The 17840-nt window shown below is 44.1% G+C and overlaps 1 protein-coding gene across 21 annotated transcripts in view; it reads right to left on the bottom strand.

The window, feature by feature from the left end:
- Positions 1-17840, bottom strand: part of EP400 (E1A binding protein p400) — a 71781-nt gene that overhangs the window by 30570 nt on the left and 23371 nt on the right. For 13 of the 21 annotated variants that reach the window (XM_081175387.1, XM_081175404.1, XM_081175398.1 and 10 more), the window contains 15 exons: positions 16548-16637; positions 15105-15206; positions 13744-13937; positions 12899-13076; positions 12627-12763; positions 9728-9897; positions 8784-8958; positions 8521-8657; positions 7414-7600; positions 6335-6501; positions 5409-5575; positions 3574-3831; positions 1875-2039; positions 1310-1474; positions 392-489 (listed from right to left, as the gene is read on the bottom strand). In XM_081175387.1, coding sequence (XP_081031513.1) covers positions 392-489; positions 1310-1474; positions 1875-2039; positions 3574-3831; positions 5409-5575; positions 6335-6501; positions 7414-7600; positions 8521-8657; positions 8784-8958; positions 9728-9897; positions 12627-12763; positions 12899-13076; positions 13744-13937; positions 15105-15206; positions 16548-16637 — 2390 coding nt within the window. Of the gene's footprint in view, positions 1-391; positions 490-1309; positions 1475-1874; positions 2040-3573; positions 3832-5408; positions 5576-6334; positions 6502-7413; positions 7601-8520; positions 8658-8783; positions 8959-9727; positions 9898-12626; positions 12764-12898; positions 13077-13743; positions 13938-15104; positions 15207-16547; positions 16640-17840 lie in introns of all 21 variants that reach the window. The other 8 variants (XM_081175403.1, XM_081175389.1, XM_081175399.1 and 5 more) reach the window with 4 other exon arrangements.

The following is a 17840-nucleotide window of genomic DNA, read 5'->3' as shown; positions in this document are numbered from 1 at the left end:
CAAAAATTAAATTTCACCATTTAATTTTTGAAAGTGAGCCAAGCTGCATTTTTTCCTTCTCCATACTTAAAATATGTTCATAACCTCTCCAATGTGCCAAAAGTTGCTTCTACGTAATTAAAGGTGGAGTTCACTTCTTTACAAGCCCTAACTTATCTCAAAAGTAATTCACCTGCAGGAGTGCATCTGTATCTATATCCACACACACCCCACACTTGGGGAGTAGAAGCTACAACATACAACTTTGCTGACAAGCACAATAAAGTGGAAAAATCAAAGAGCTAAATATTGCAACTTCATTTATTTTCACTTTTCAGTCCTCGAAGGAATTGAAAGGGAAGTTATTCATTTGACAACTGAACACACACAGTAAAAAAATCAGTAAGAGTACCTGTGAGTGTCCTCCGTGAATAAGGCCAGGTTTTAAAGATGACGCCGAGTCCCCCGAAGCTAAATTAGTACCACCCATTGTTCTACCTAGAACACACACTTAAAGATAAACCATGTGTTTATACATCCCAAATACACTCTTTACAAAGGACTTCAAGCTACTACAAGCCGTAACATGCCACGCCCCACCCAAGGCAATCCCAAGGCCAGCCTTGCATTTAACCACATGCCTGGCTGCCATAGGGGACAAAGAATTGTAGACCGTGCAGGTTGGCAGGTGGGAGGACAGACATTCTGTGCATCTTCTACCGCTAGCTAGCCTACTTCATTTAGACGCTGTGTTGGGGAGAAGAAAAAGTCTGCTCCTGCAGCACACCTGGTGTAGGAAACTAAATGAGCTGCTGTAAGAGGTGCAGAATACTCTACTTCTCCTCTGCCAGCCCACTGCATTTCTAGCATGCAATTTTATTTTATTTGTACCATCCCTTGGGGAACCACTCCTGTCGTGAATAAACCATAGTTTATGTCGATGTCCAAACACAGCTTCTGTGGTGGGGGCAAATGATTACCTGGGGGAGGTGGTATTCAGCTTGCAGAAGACACCAAGGAGGGAGAAAGGGGCAAGGGTGGAGAGGGGCTCAACTGTTTCCTGAATTTTGGGGTGTGGGAGTTCTTGTAAGGGATGTAAAAAGCTGGCCGCAGAGAAACAGCTCCAGTTGAGAGCCCTGCAGGCTGCAGATGCAAGTCTAGGGATGGGGAAGTAACTGCATCTGCTTCATCCAATTGAAATCATTTCCCCTATTTACTTATGGGATGGGGAGGAGGAGGGAACATAGGAAGGCCAGAAAATCCCCATATGGTTTTAAAAATCTGCTTCTTAAAATGTCCCAGAGGTAGACATGCAGGAAAGAGCCCCTACCTTGCTGTGCTACTGCCGGAGCTGGCAAGCCAGCTGGATGCTGGTTTCCCAAAGCGTTCAGAGCGTTTTGAACAGTCCCTGCCGGAGACACTGTCTGCATGACTACCGGGCCCTGAGGCCGCAAGTACTGCTGCCCAGGAGCTGACACAATTTGTAGAACGCTGCCTGCGTTGGTAGAAATTTAAACATAAGAGGTCATAAACTGATCCAAAAATTAACAAGGAAAAAACCCGCCACCGGTTTTCTTTTTACACCATGCATCGCGAAAGCAGGCAAGCCAAACCTTCCACGTCTCTTGAGTTATCCTTAAAATGCAGGTAATAAAAGTGACAATGCCACATGACTCTCTCCTCCTCCCCCCAGGAAAAAAAAAAATCCAACTCCTTTTCTTAGCCCATGGATGGGTAAGCTGTGGCTCTTTCAGAAGTTCTTGGACTCCAATTCCCAACAGCCCCAGACGGCATAGGGAATGGACAGAGATGGTGCAAGCCATCATACCCAACGTGGATATATTGTGTGTATGAGAGAGTGCGCATTTGGAAAGGGAGAGAGGTTTGTACAATACCTTGCAGCTGCAGAGGTTGTCCTGCAGTGAGCTGGCGAAGCTGACTGTGGGATAAAGTAAATTTATTCCCCTGAAACTGCAGCGTCACAGGAGTCTCTGGCTGAGCAATTCTGCCCTGTGCTCCTGCAATGGATGCCAACTGGGCTATCTTTACCACTTCGCCACCTGGAGGAGGGGGAGGAACAGAACCACACATTAAGGGGAGGGGCTGCCTTCCAAACAGTCTTTGTCCTCACTCCAGTTAGTAAAACTGATGCTGAAGCTGCTCCCATGCAGAATTATACATAGTGCAGAGGGGGGAAAGTGTCATATAAAAGTTCCACAGGTACTGCTTGCATACAGGGAGTGAACAAATAGGTTTCTTTTGTTTTGTTTTAATGTAGAATAACGCAGGGGGTTGCGGTGTGTAGAAGTTACCCTTCCATTTTTGCAGGAAACAACAGCAACCTGAAAAAACTCATGTGACACTTTGTAAACCAGAGAGTAGAAAGTCATTAAGCGGGACTCCACTGCCTTTTCAAAAGCAAAACGCATTCAAGGGACACCAAGAATTTCAGCAGGACTGTGACAGTGTTTACTGACTTGGCTGAAGCAATTTTGTTTCCAGTACTCCCTGCCTGTAAGCCTTTTTGATAGAAAGAAACAAACAGGAAGGTAACAAATCAAGAATAAAAAATCATTATTGTGCCTGTGGTAGAACTTCCACTGAAAGCATTTTATAATGCATTTTCAAAATGTGCTGTTTGTTTCACATCAGTTCCATGATCTACTTAATTCAAAAAATTGCATTGTTAAGGTATGGTTGTTGGGTTTTTTTTAAACAGGTGATTAGGGTGTCTCAGAACAGATTTAAAGTAATGATAACACCAATCATAAAATAATTTAGTTCAACTGGAAAAATATTCGCAACAGAGGTTTTTTTAAATTTGAAAGCATAGCTCTGTGCCTCAATGTACTGAGAAAGCTCCAAATAAAAATTTCACCTGAATTTCTGGATCCGAGTCACCATGGATCTTTGAACTTTTGCAAAGGCAGTTTATTCCCCCAGGGATGAAAACATTAGTATATCAGTGCTCAATAATCTCTAGACATGCTTGTAGGCAGTGCACACACAATCTGAACCGTTCCCCTCCCCATTCCACCTAACAGCTGCAGTTTCCGCCTCCAAGGAAGTCGAGAGGCCTTCTTAGCAGGATGAAGTTAGTGTTTTCAAAAAGAAAAAAAGGGAAAAAAAGAAAGAAGAGAGAGTCAAATTAGGAAGAGGAGAGCTTTGCGGGAAAGAAAAAAGGCAGGGGGAGTAGAAGTTGTTTCCGGGTCCAAAAGAAGTCTGGCCAGCGAAGGAAACATGCAGAAATGAAGAGATTAAGTTGACACCGCTAATGTTATGTCCACAGCAATTTTTTTTTCTTCTATTGTTATTTTTTTCTCATCCAAATTTGGGACCTTTCTCCATGGTCATATAAGCAGTGGAAAACAGTGAGCAAGGCTACTCAGAGTGAGGGGGGGGGGGAGTTGTGTTTAAAAAAACAAAAACAAAAAACCACAAACAAGCCACCACAACAAAATCATTCTGTACACATTTTTTTTAGGGTGCCTAATAACTTAACCTCAGGGAAGTTTTGGAAACAAAATAAAAATGAAAAAGTGGGAGAAACCTGTAGAGGGGAGGTGGGGTGGGGTGGGGAGTTGGGGCACTTACTAGGCAACCGTGCCTGAGCCTGAGAGGTCAATACCAGCCTCTGAGGCAGCACACTCTGTTGGATGGTGTGCGGGGGGGCCTGTGGCTGGGCCTGGCCTAGCTGTAAGGCCTGCACAGTGGTCTGACCCCGCAGTTTCGCAGGATTGGCCGGGCTAGTTGCTGCTGTGAAGGTCACTGCTGGCTGCTGTCTTGGAGGAGCACTGATGGAAGACTGAGTTGTCTGAAACTGTGGAGCTGCGGAGGAGACGGCTGCGGAGGCTGCAATCAATAAGGTTGGGTTGTGCAAGCTGTTAGATTCAGTCCGCTTTTTAAGGGTTATAGCATTGGAGAATTTTTTTGTAATTAAAAAAACAAAACAAAACAGCTTTTAGGTACAGAAGTGCTGCAAAATCCTTTGTTTTCACAGGCTATAACAACAACCAGCAACGTAAATACCAACTGGGTCACAGAAGTCATGGAAAACTACATGTGTTATCAATTAGGCCCGCCTGCTCATTATACACACACACACACATACACGCAACTTTAGGTGGTCACAAAATCATCAACCGGCTATTAGTTTGTTTCCACAGCCGTTAGCATTGTAGGACGTGGGGTTCTTGAACTGTGCCAAAGATGAGCTGCTCGGACAAAATCTAATACAAAAGTCAAAGATTCCGATGAACAAATTGGAATTATGCCCCCGCCCCACTGCCAGTATAACTAAGGCTGATAAAATCTTACAGTGCTCATTCTCCGAGCTGATGGAAACACCGGGGGAGTGGAGGAATATAGTGCAAGCCTTCCAGGACTTTGCAAGCAAAAAGAGTGCAGGCTTTAATATCCTGCATTAGAAATCTCTCCCCTCCCCCAAGCATATGGTATCATGCTTCCCAGGGCAGTGAAGGTGAAAACAGCATACTAAAGATCAGCATCTTAAGAAGAGCCCTGCTGGATTAGGCCAAAGGCCCATCTAGTTCAATGTCTTGTTCTCGTGGCAGCCATCCAGGTGCCTATGGGAAACCCACAAGCACAACCTGAGCACAGCAACTCTCTTCCCAGTGACTGGTATTCAGAGGCCTTAATGTTCTTCCCACCTCAAGGGTTCCTTGCACATAGAAAACTAGCACATCAGCAAACAGACTAGGCTAGAATCCTTTTTCTCAATGTGACAAGGAGCTCTTGCCATGGGAAAGCATTAAAAAAAAACCCACACAGTTCGCTAACCATATCCTAATATTGGCATAGCCCCCAAAGAACTGTTACCATAGTAGTATGTTTGTCCCATTAACTGGTTCAAAAGCTTTCAGAGAGAAGCTCGTGAAAAATTGTGGAGTGGTCTCCACTTGATCTCAAAACGAACTGTTGTGTAGGCCTACGGTGCATCGTTTTTCAGGTGGCAGAAAAGGTCAGCACCCACAAAAAAGTGGTGTGGTCAGGACATAGCTTAAATCTCTTCTCAGGGAGGCTCACCTCACATTTTGAGGACCACAACTGCATGCAACTAAGAGCCAATTTCAAACTGCTAAAACAGGACCCTGCTTAGGTTGGAAGGCAGCAAACCTAAGTCAAATACTTCGCATTTCACACACAAAAATTCCCCGTCAACCTATTTTGGGCGGCTTTCTGATGGCGTGGTAAACACAGGTAAGAGTGATGAACAGAGTTTGAGAGGAAGCACGTACACCATCACAACTGTGTTAAATTTCACCCTGATCCACTCAGTGCACGGCTTTAACCTGGCAGTTTAGTTGTAAAGAAATGGCCATACTTGAAGTCAGGTGGGAGGACAATTTCAATTTATCAGACTGGTATATGACAATCTGAGACCCAGAAGAAAACTAGAGTGGCAATACCTTTCGTACCTTGATTTGCAGACACTGTAGCTACAGGTGACCTTCCACGCACTTGCCCCTGTTGAGCCACCGTAGCTGTCGTCACTGTGCGTTGTTGCACTTGAGCACTGGGGAAAGCCGCAATTCTGCCTTCAGGCTTCTGGCCATATTGAACGGGTTGGAACAACCTGAAAAGGTTGGGCATCACTTCATTATTACCTCCTCCCACAAGCACAACACTAACAAAACTAAGCAAAACCTCATTCTGAATTACAGTTTTGGACAACAGAACAGAAGCACTTGCATAGCTTAAAAGTACAACATGGGACGTGGTTATCATCACAGTAAACAGAATGTTTTGAAAGTAGCTTTTACTAATCACCTTTCAGTCACAGGGCACTTAAGGCAGTGCACAAGAAACATATAAACTTTAAAGAATGGAATAGACACCACTTTGCCCCCCCTCAATGAAAAATATGTGCAATTGAGTCCCAGTTTATTAGAACATTTTTCCATACTGCCTTTTAGGGCAAAACACTTCTGAAGGCAGCTTGCAAACATAAATAAAACATTAAAAACAGACAAACCCAAAGCCTCATTCCAATAAAACTAAACCATTAGAAACAGCAGTCTAAAATCATTTCACAGTCCATCAGAACACTCAGTAAAACCCATGTAAACTAATTGCATTACTCCCAATGTTAGCTTCCCTTTCTTCTCCTCCCATCTGTACCTCACCCTCTGCATCTGCTCCACAAGACTCCCCCCCCCAGCACTCTGGAGTACATTTGGGGGGCACACACACGGGGGGGGGGGGTTCCTTCAGAAATAATTTCCAACTAGCAGTGACATAAGCCATTAAACAGTCGAATGCCCAGCTCAATGCCTCAACTGAATAGCTGCTCAAATTAAATGGGTTTTCAAGGTTTGTTTTAAAAGCTGCATACCTGCTTGGCTTCAACTTCACTGGATTAGGCCTTGGGGGAGGTAGAGGAGAAGTGTATATTTCCTCAATGAGCTTTCTGGTCACTTTTTGCTTTGGCAGCACTTGTGACTCATACAGAGTCATTTTATTCTCAATCCCAATCAAATCAAAGAGACTCAGGTCCGTATCCTACAGGTAGACAAAGAGAAATTTAAAGCATTAGTACCACTCATCCGACGTTATCATTTATAACCTACTCTTCTGTTCACAAAACAAAACAAACCCAAGAAACATCAATGAAATAATAATTTAAATGGTAAAAACCCACCAAGTTAGTTACTTGAAGTATTTTTGGGGGCACCTTTCCAGACACACTTGTCGAGGCAGCGTACCACATTATATGAAGAACCATTACAATTCCACACATTCAAAAATTCAAACAGTCAATGAAGGGCCTAATTAAAAATATTAAAAAGTGACAGGCTGCCTGAATAGAAATTGTTTTCAATTTCTGTATTAAAAGCAAATGTGAATCTTCACAGGGAGAGTGCTGGATCCTGATCTCTGAGTGACTGCCACTGAATTCTATAGATGAGGCCAGTTCCCAACATTGTGCTACTATCTGATGAAGATGCCATGCTGTTCTGTGCAGATAGAAGCAGACTTGTAAAGATCACCCTCTACAATGCCCTTGAGTAAAGCAGGAATGGTCATAAAACAGATAATTAAATGGTCGGTCTGTGAGCACTTAAAAAAGGATGCTGAGATTACTAAGATCCAGCATGGGTTTCATAAAAACAAGTCATGCCAGATGAATCTCTCTTCTTCTTCTTCTTTTAAAATAGAGTTACAAGCTTGTCAAAGTTTGGTCTTGCTGTTCTCCCCTCCCGTCACTGCACACGCAAGGCAGTATGTGGCCTGCAGGTTCCATGTCAAAGTACTCTTGCAGTCCACTTGGTATGAAAAGTTGGACCACCCTGCTCCAGATGCTGCTGAACTACAACTCCCATCATCCTTGTCCCATACTGGCAGGGGCTGATGGGAGTCCAAGAACATCCGCAGAGCCACGGCTTCCCAATCCCTGTCCACTGTTTGACTCACCTTCCAAACATCACGTTCAAGTGCTTTTAAGACCAGCGAAGCAGTTCTATACTGCAGTGTCTCTGAGACATAGGAGGAACTGGAGAGCCGAGGGTTTATCAGATCAGGATGATTGCAGATCTTCTGCAGCTGCATTAGAACGTGAAGAACGCTGACAAAATGCCCACTTTTTAGAGCATCTTGGGTTCTGCCAAAGGAAAGAAGCATGTCAACTTGAATCAAATGTTAAAAAAGCCCCGTGAAACATCCTTCATCACTTGAACCAGTGTTTTATGGCTGTGGTGCAGATTCTCAAACGCTAATTTATTACACAGTACTTGTATCCCACTTTCTTTGGAAAGCTCAAAGAAGCTTACATGAGACACAAGGCAGCCTCCTATCAAAACACTAATCAGATCCACAGTAGCTTAGCTTAAGCAGTTCTGCAACAGTGGGCACTCTTCCTAGATCTGTAGTGAAGGCATTTTAAACACAGGTACACATTCCATACTGCAAGTCTCCACACCTGATGACTGAAGAGATGCAGCCCATTCTACCTAATTCTGAGCATGTGTTGACCAGGACTCACAAGATTCAATTATAGTTCTAAAAGCTACATTAAAATTGAAGCTAGGACTCCTTCCCCTTGCTACAATACACTGACTAAATCCTGACTTAATATGCCAGAATATACATGAGTTATGTGTGCTCTTTGCAGCCAGTCTGTTCCGCCTTTCACACAAGAAGCTAAGCAAACCAGGAACCCACTAGTCAATCATACTTTCCTGTTACATGCAAACCACCTAGGTTTGGTTATAGGCTTCCCAAATGAGCAAGATTCAGAATCCAATTTTTAAACCATGTTTCTGAATCTGGCTCATTTAGAAGTCCTCAACCACACTTCCTAGTTTGAATGCAACATGAAGTTGTGATTCCTGATTCATTTTGCAGCTTGCACAGGAGGAGGAATAAAGCAGCAACAAGGCTTTTTGTGCAGGTGCTTACAACTAAACTACATCCTATTATTTGAAGGTGGCTAAAGAGTTGGTTAGCACGTTAAACGCAATCTGAAATTTCTGCATTGTGAACTGCATAACCAGCATGTTCAACAAGTTGCATATCTCATACCCTGGCTGCAGAATGACATCTTCATACATCAGTTTTTGTCTGTTTGAAAGCCGACACTTAAGCACGTGCTCGTATTTTTTGGTTAACTGCTTTTCAACATCTCTTTTCGATCTTCGCAAAATAAACGGCTGGATCATCTGGGGGGGGATGAAAATAGAAAAACCAAAGTTAACATAACTATTGTCTTCATTAAATTAAAACATATTACTAAAGCAAAGCTGGGAGAGCCATACATGCACTCAGACAAAAGTCAGGTCACTCACTCGGTGTAACCTGATGACAAGTTTGTGGCAGTAATCCTGATTCTCCTCATTGGCTGCTTTTACTGGGAAATCCAGGTAAGGTTTGGAGATTCCTGGAATCAGGAAGTGCACCATGGTCCACAATTCCATCAATGTGTTGTGCAGAGGTGTATCAATTAGGAGCAAGCGGTGCTGGCTGTAAAGAACAGTTCAAAATGATATGAAGGGACAGTTATCCCACTGGTGTCCATCTAGCAATTTACTAGAACTAGTAAATAAAATCAAGAGGGGGGAAACCCCACACAGGTAAAAAGGAAACACATTCAGGTCCCAGTTAAGACCAGGAATTAACAATAAAGTTGTCATGTGATTATCTATGCCTGGCTCAGGTTTCCCTTAGAATTAGCAACTGCAATTGGGTTACCCAATTAGAACTGAAGTGGGGTGGGCATTATTCTAACACAACTACTCCCATTTTCTCAACAAAAATTACACTGCCCAGCTGCTACTTGACTGCAAAGGTGCCAACACGTCCCCTCTCTACATGCTGTGGTCCAGATCTATCTCCCTGCAGCTGTCTTCAGAACAGACAATCACATGGCAAAGATATAATCTGGCCCTGGCCTTAGATGTTATTTTGAGAACTCAGTATGATGGGAGCAAGTCTTCAGCTTATGCTCATCTGCACTCCAACCTCTCATGTAAGACAGTAGTGTCCTGTACCACTGAATACTGTGCTCACCTGTACTTGGGATGTCCCATTTAGCAATTTCACCCCCCTTTCAACCCACAGATTTCTTCCTGGTCCAAACAAGGATCACACAGCCACCATGGCCAACTGTCAGGAATAATGGGAACTGAAGTTGTTCGACAATATCTGCAGGACCACAGGCTACCCACCACTGTCCTAGAGCAACATAAAGCACTATGAAGTGCAAGGTGCAAAACTTCTACATGTGTCAGACCTGCGGAGACTGAAAAGTGCTTCCCAGTGTTTCTCCGTCATGTTTTTGATCTGTTGCATCTCATCAACAATGAGGTACTTCCATCGCATCTTCGTGAAGGCTTGGTGGCCTTTGAAGAGCTGCTTGTAGGATGTGATGCACACATTGAAGCGGTTGGGTTCCATCCACTCCTGCAAAAAACGAGGGAAGGAGATGACTATACTTGTCAAAACTTTCAGGCAGAAGGCAGAACTTCCCAAGCCTATGGCTTTATTCAAAATAAGGGCATTCATACAGTTATATGTGTGGCACCAGGCAGGCAAGATGGATGAAGAGCAAGGGGGTGGTGAATATCAGTCTTTTGGCTGCTCCCCCTTCGAGACAACTTGAGGATTTCCCCTGGCCTTTTCTTTCCAGAAATCTCACTGCACTTTAAAGCATACTTGCTAAACCACTAAGCATTTAGTACAGCGTCAGAGAGAGTAACAATTTTTTATTTTTACTGGTCCCTTTGGATGCGATTGACAATGTTCACTGGTTTTTATTATTGCATCTTATTGCTCTGTTCTAAGCTGCCTTGAGGGTGTTCATTTAAATAAATATCCATCAGCACACAATACACTTTCTTCCCTCAGGCAGGCCCCTGCCCCTTACCCTGTTTAGACTCTGCAAAGGGATGGGGAATTCTTGCAGCAGCTCCTTCCCAATGAACTGCAGCTTCTTCAGGCAACAACGAATAAGCAGGATCTACCCGGCAAAGGGGGTCACTGAGCCCAGGGATAAGAGAACAAGTTTTGCAAACTGATTGCAAACTGATTCCCTAGCTGAAAAGATACCAGACAGCAAGGCTAGGAAAGACCTTTGCCAGCGCTCTTGAAGAGAGCTACTGCCAATCACAGTAATGAATTGTTACGTCTTACAAAATAAAGGCACCTTCATACGTTTGTATTGTATTTTCTTGCTAAGGCCCCTCGCGAATGTAAGGTACGCAAAAAACATCCAGATTCGGGACAAGAAATCATGCCCATCTTGCCTGCTTTCTCAAGATTCTGACTTGAGGGCAAGGAAAAGTCCTGGCTACCTCAAGGGCTAAATAATTTGTTGTTAAATAAGCTTGCAAACCCAAATCAAAATCCCTGTTGAGGTGTGCAGCTCCATAGATAAAACAGGAACATGGGAAGCTACCTTACACCAAACTGCCTTAGCAATGACAAATCTAGACAGCATCTTAAAAAGCAGAGACATCACCTTGCCAACAAAGGTCCGTATAGTTAAAGCTATGGTCTTCCCAGTAGTGATGTATGGAAGTGAGAGCTGGACCATAAAGAAGGCTGATCGCCGAAGAATTGATGCTTTTGAATTATGGTGCTGGAGGAGACTCTTGAGAGTCCCACGAACTGCAAGAAGATCAAACCTCTCCATTCTTAAGTAAATCAGCCCTGAGTGCTCACTGGAAGGACAGATTGTGAAGCTGAGGCTCCAATACTTTGGCCACCTCATGAGAAGAGAAGACTCCCTGGAAAAGACCCTGATGTTGGGAAAGATGGAGGGCACAAGGAGAAGGGGACGACAGAGGACGAGATGGTTGGATAGTGTTCTCGAAGCTACCAGCATGAGTTTGACCAAACTGCGGGAGGCAGTAGAAGACAGGAGTGCCTGGCGTGCTCTGGTCCATGGGGTCACGAAGAGTCGGACACGACTAAACGACTAAACAACATCAAAAATCTACCTCAATCTTGTCTATACTGACACACAGGGGCTCCCAGGGTTTTTAGACCTTTGGAACCCTCCATGTAGATCCTGTGAATTGAACTCCAAGCCTTTTGCATGCAATGGAAAAATTCTACAACTGAACTACTGACCCTTTCTCTTGGTCTAAACTACTACAGGGGATCTCCTGCAAGGAGCCAAATCCACCAATACTGAATTAAGTGCTGCTCTGAGCAACTCTAAGGAAGGTGGGGGGGGGGATATAAATGCAACCAATTTATTTACTTACTGCACTTATATCCCAGATATAAGTGCAGTAAGATATCCTTTTTCTCCAAGGATCTCATTGTTCTCCTGCTCCTCATTTAATCCCCACAACAACCATGCAAGGTAGGTTAGGCTGAGAGGCAGTGCTGACCCAAAGTCACCCTGTGAGCTTCACGGCCACACCGTCCGTACCCACAGATTGTGGAATGTGGACTGTGTCTCACGACAGGGGTCAGAAGAGGCCTTCAGGTCAATGGAAGGCAGTTATCTCTGTGAGTTGGCACCATTTGCTATTCAACAGCCCAGGTCAATCTGCCTCATCCCTCTGGTGCATGGGTAGGGAACCTGTCTCAGCCTAAGGGCCACTTTTCCTTCTTTGCAATCCTCTGGAGGCAAATTGCATGTGGCGGGCATGGCCAGAGGCAAAAGTGGGCAACGAATGTGAATTTTTGCCTTTGTACAGCATGCTAGTTTCTACACATACTTACACACCCTTCTGTATCCTCTATCCAGGCAAGCAAGGTGCATTATCAGATTTCAAGGAGACATTCCAGCTAAGGAAAACTACATAGTGATCCAGTTAAGGATTGAGCCCTGGGAAGGAGATCTGACCTGCGGAGATTTCCAAAGGCTAGAGGCCTGAAGGGACACATTTGTCTGCCAGGTCTGATGCTCCCCCCACTCCTCCTTTACAGGTAAAAGCCTGGAACCTGGGGTGTGACATCCAACTGCCAGGGACCAAAAGAGCCTGAAATGTACATACACTATTCCTAATATATTGCACATATATTTTGGATTTTAATTTTTGTAAGCTACTTGCTTGCTAAGCCAATCTCAGCTGGAAGATGGGGCATAGCTATAGTGAATGAGAAATATAGGTGGAATTTTGCTCAGCCGTCAGATGTTGAATTATTTTTTAAAAAATATCTACAGAGTGCTGTACCTGTCTTTTTGTTCGAAGTTCTTGCTGGCTGCCAATGTAGAGCAGGATTTTCAACCCAGGGCACCATCGCTTCAGTTCAAGCTCCCACTTCAGTATATTACAACTCCGAACAACAATGAGATGAGGGCCCCAGTCACCTGGCAAAGGGAAGAGAAGCAGGAGGATGTAGGAGAACTGTTCACTTCTGAGGAGCCCAACGCTGGCATGAAAGCCAGCCCTGGACCATTTCCCATTTCAGTAAATAGTAGCCGCAAAGCAGAGGGCAGGCTTACCCTCATTACACGCCAGATGTGCAAAAAAGGCAATAACTTGCACCGTTTTGCCAAGCCCGGCTTCATCTGCCAAAATGCCATTGAGATTCTTCTTGTACAGCTTGGCAAGCCAGTCCAATCCGATCTTCTGGTACTCTCGAAGGGAGCCGTACAAGAGAGGAGGAGTGTTGTATTTAACCTGCAACAAAATGGCATGCAGCCCCACACTTTAAAAACTTCCAAGATTCCTTCACAGGACAACCAGCAGCTTTTTACTAAAGTAGTAAAGTTTATTTCTAAAGATCTAGACAAGTTTTCCCCTTCTCAAACAGAATTAGTAGTAGTATACTGCTCTTCATCCTCAGATCTCAGAGCAGTTCACAAAGAACTTGTCCTGGATGCCGGTGGATATTTGTTTTTAAAAATATGGGGTAATTCTGTTTAGCCCACCGCCACTTTCTATCTAGCAGCATTAACCCCACCATTGCAGAATTCTTTCATAATACAAATGTTAAAGGAATTCCAGGGGCACTCAAATGGTCAATTGAACAAAAATGACACCTTCATATCAATTCTTAGGCTTCCACAGAGGAAACAGTTTTGTAAGATTGCTGAGCACTCAAACTAAAGATCACTTTTGCATTTGTAAAACTATGGATTCGGGGGTGGGGGTTGCAAGAAGAAGGCAGCAGATAGGAGCAGTTAAGACAGCAATCCTGTGCATACTTATCTGGGGGGAAAGTGTAGTTAAACATAGCAGGTCTCACTTCTGAGCCAATGAGTTTAGAATTGCACTGCAAGAATGCGGTGGGGACATCTCTACATGCAGTCAACTGTTTGCCACATATGGAACAGAAAATACTTACCGAAGTTGTGATCCGGGCGCTGCCTTTTGGCAAAAGCGTTTCTGCTGCAGCCGCTACCTCTGCGATGTCCCTCCCGTGTTTCTTAGTAGGAACTGCTCTCTCAGCGCCCTTATACTGATCAATGCTAAGGAGAGAGTCGATCAGGATAACTTCCTTCTGGACACTTTCCCTTTCAGCTGTGTGGTCTTCCATCTCTGTCAAAACGATATACCAAATAATCAATTTTGCACAGGCAGAATCATCAGAGTAACACCTGAACATTAAAATATTTCTGCACATACTAGAATCCAAGACAGTGAATCCAGATGAGAATGGGATCATAAACAATAACCCAGTGACCTAGATCAGGAAAGGGTAACCTGTGGCCCTCCAGATGTTTTGGAGAGACCAACTTCCATATACAGCTCAACTAGCACAGCCAATAGGCAAGGCTAGTGGAAGTTGGGAGCCCAAAAAGTGAGCCACAGGTTATCTACCCCGCCTGGTTTAGATGGCATTTCATCTCAGCATGCAGGCTTTCAGGAGACAGCATGAAGCCATTCCACTGTCAGGAAATATAGTGTAGAGCTGGTCTTGGATTCACTGGGTGGCCTTGAGAAAGTCAGTGTTTCTCAGACTAACCCACCTCTTACAAGTTGCTGCACTTCTAAACAAAACAGTCAAGAGAACAAAATAAAAATTAAACAGCAGAATTGTGAAAGGGTCTTTGGAAAAGGCCAGCACATTCGCACTGCCCCACTGCTGAGAAAAAAAGGAAGAAATCATGCTTTGTTAATTAATGCAGCCTGATCCTTGGCGGCCACCAAACAAACCAAAATGCATGGGACAAATGCACACTGACTGTAAGGATCCTGTGCACATGAGTACGTCCGATACCTGTTAACATGCATAACTGAGGAAATGTTGCTAATTGTTTACACATGCTTTGAATTCTCTTCTCTCCTTTGTCTTCCTCCCCTGCAACCTTCCTAACGTTAAAGCATGAGCAAATACACTGTTGGTGTATTGTAGCAGTTTAAGAATGAATATCCCCTTATAGTTCAAATTTACAAGGTTGAAACTAGGTGGTCTTAAACAAACTCTCATACTCAGCTTTAATTCCACCCATCATCTGCGATAAGATTATAATGCTGACAGAGCCGTTGCACGGATTCCTAGACAGAATCCTCTGAAAATTCTAAAGATCTACATCAATATGAAGTATTATTATATTAACCATCCCAAGGACACAGGATGAAGGTAGGCTACTTAAATTTAAAAGAAAAAAAACACATCTGCGGAACTGTGGATGCAAAACATTCTCCCTAAAAAGGTCAGAGCAGCTCAATGGCATTTTGGAATGAAACGCCACCAAAATATACCTTCTTCACTAGTCTCTTCTTCAAGCTTTGGCTGGGGCCAGTGAAAATTCTCGGCAAAGGCACCTTCATACATCTTCACCAAATCATCCAACGACAGTTCAGCTAAATGAGATTGAAAAAGCAAAGTGTGATGCCGTTGCAGTTACTTAGCACCAAAGCAGAGCACGATGAAAACCATTTTAGACAGGACAATGCTATTTTTAAAAGGGTACTTCCTAATTAACATCCACGCAAGGCTTTCATGTTAACATCAACAGAGCGCTTTAAAAAAATGTTTCACAGATGGATGGAGCGGTGTCATTTTGGAAGGTATTCGTTTCTAGAGCAGAAAAGACATTTTTTTTGTCTGCATTCTCAAGCTTCAATTTAATTAAGATCACAAATGAGATTATATGCCCAGGCGCACCAGAGGGCAGAGTTCCCACAGACATTGGGAGGGCTGGGAGAGGAAAAAGAGGACTCATTCACAGATGCAGAGTCTGACCAGGGGGAAGGTGGTTCAGCCTCCTTCTGGATTTCTTTTTCTCAGCTACAGGGGCATTATGTCACGCCACTCCTTCCCTATCACCTCTCTTGAGTTTTTGTTTTTTTCCAAATGGATCTCCATGCTCCTTCCACAGCTGGTCTCATAAGTGCTCAAACCAATACGGAGTAGTATGACCAAGTCTAACCAAAGGAGCATCTATGGATGATGGGAAGCGGAGGGGGAGGGTAGAGAGAAAGACTCCTGATCCGGACTAACCTCCTTCGTTACACACACAATAACTTAGCATTATAACCAAACCAGAGGCTATGGCTTGTTTCACACAAAATAAACCATAGTGATAAGTCAAGGTTTGTTCTTGGTTTGCCAGCCATGATTTGTTTGGAGCAAAACAAACCAGAATTCACTGGTACAGATGGAAGACTAAGCCAAGGATTGTGGTTTGTTTCCCCGTGCACTAGCAGGGAGGAATGAAACAACATAAAGATCAGCATGTTCACAGTAAACCATTCGCTATGTGTGAACCAGACCATCATGCATTTCTTATCTGTGCCATGTTCCAACATATGAATTGGAAAGCGTTTTGAACTCCAAGAGTCTAGCCTACCACCTCTCCAAATATATAAGAAGTCAACAAGAATATCAGTGATGCTAAGGCTGAAAGCGTAAACGGCGTTTCCGTGTGCTGCCCTGGTTCTGGCTCGCCAGAACACCTTCATCACGCTGGCCACGTGACCCAGAAGTGTCTCCGGACAGCGCTGGCCCCCGGCCTCTTAAGTGAGATGGGCGCGCAACCCCAGAGTCGGACACGACTGGCCCGTACGGGCAGGGGTACCTTTACCTTTACCTAAGGCTGAAAGCAGCATGCAAAGAGAAAGGGATATATTCTCAGGCATATATTCCAGGCATATATTCTCAGTAATTCAGTGGAAATGCTATTCAGAAGTCTTTGGACTCACCTTCCTTTGCCAAAGTGGATAGCTCACTTTGATGATTGACATTGCCTTCTTTAGCTTCCTGCTCTTCGATGGTTTCCTCTTCATCTTCAACTAGAAGACAACACAAATTCAATGTATCAAGTTGAGTGTAGGAAGCTGCATGGTGCTGGCGAAAGATTCAGCTGGTCACCTTTAGCATTACAATATATAGCCTTCCCACCCTGCCCCTGTAAAAAGAACTAAAAATCAAACATAGTGCTAAAGAAACACCCATTCATAATACATGCACCTAAGTTGCACTGCCATTAACAGGGACCAGCATCTCTTGTAGACTCCAACTCCAAGAGCTGGGGTCCCCACGGCACCCCCAGATACGTACACACACTTACCCTTAGCACCAGCTAAGATGCTGATATTCTCTTTAAGTCTGAAACCTTTTAAAGTTTGGAACTTTTTTATTTTTAAACTTGGGCAACAACTGGGCTGGGTGGAAAACAATATGTAGCCAGTGTGGTGTAGTGGTTAAGAGCGGTAGACTCGTAATCTGGGGAACCGGGTTCACGTCTCTGCTCCTCCACATGCAGCTGCTGGGTGACCTTGGGTTAGTCACACTTCTCTGACGTCTCTCAGTGTCACTCACCTCACAGAGTGCTTGTTGTGGGGGAGGAAGGGAAAGGAGAATGTTAGCTGCTTTGAGACTCCTTCGGGTAGTGATAAAGCGGGATATCAAATCCAAACTCTTCTTCTTCTAAGCTGCCCTGCCTTCCTCCCTTCACGTATTTAAAAGGAAAGGGAGAGAGTGGGGCAGCTGGAGAGGAATCTGAGCTTTCCACCCTCCTGCTGAAACTCCTGGTAAAGGTGCCATTACCCAGTAAGTTTGAGAAATGGAGGCAAAAATAGGGTGTGGCTTTTCCCCTGACCTTTTGTTTGCTGCTTTTTGAGAAGGGATGCTTCCTGCTTTTTGTGTATGGCTATTTTTATTTATTTTTATTATGAATGCGGCAGTAGTGTGTATATTGTTGGTTTGTTTCAGAGGAGCTAGCTGCTGCAAAGGGAGTTGCCTGTGCTTATGTGGGGGAGCACATGTGGTATCTTGCCTGCTGAGGGGTGTCTCTCTGAGCATGACCAGTATTCCTTTAAGTGAAATGGGCACTATGTGGTGCCTATAACAGTTTCTCATTATTTCGTAATGTGCCACCAGGCCCCAAAAAGGGTGAGGACACCTGGATCAAGATTTTCACTCGAGGACCTGTTCCAGGACTTCGTGCCTTCAAAGATGAGGCAGGCAGCTACCAGACATGACATGACCTTCTT

This window comes from Podarcis bocagei (assembly GCF_964188305.1).
Source record: "Podarcis bocagei genome assembly, chromosome: 16".
Lineage (NCBI taxonomy): Eukaryota > Metazoa > Chordata > Lepidosauria > Squamata > Lacertidae > Podarcis > Podarcis bocagei.
The sequence above is the reverse complement of the archived record's forward strand: the minus strand, read 5'-3'. Positions and strand labels throughout refer to the sequence as shown.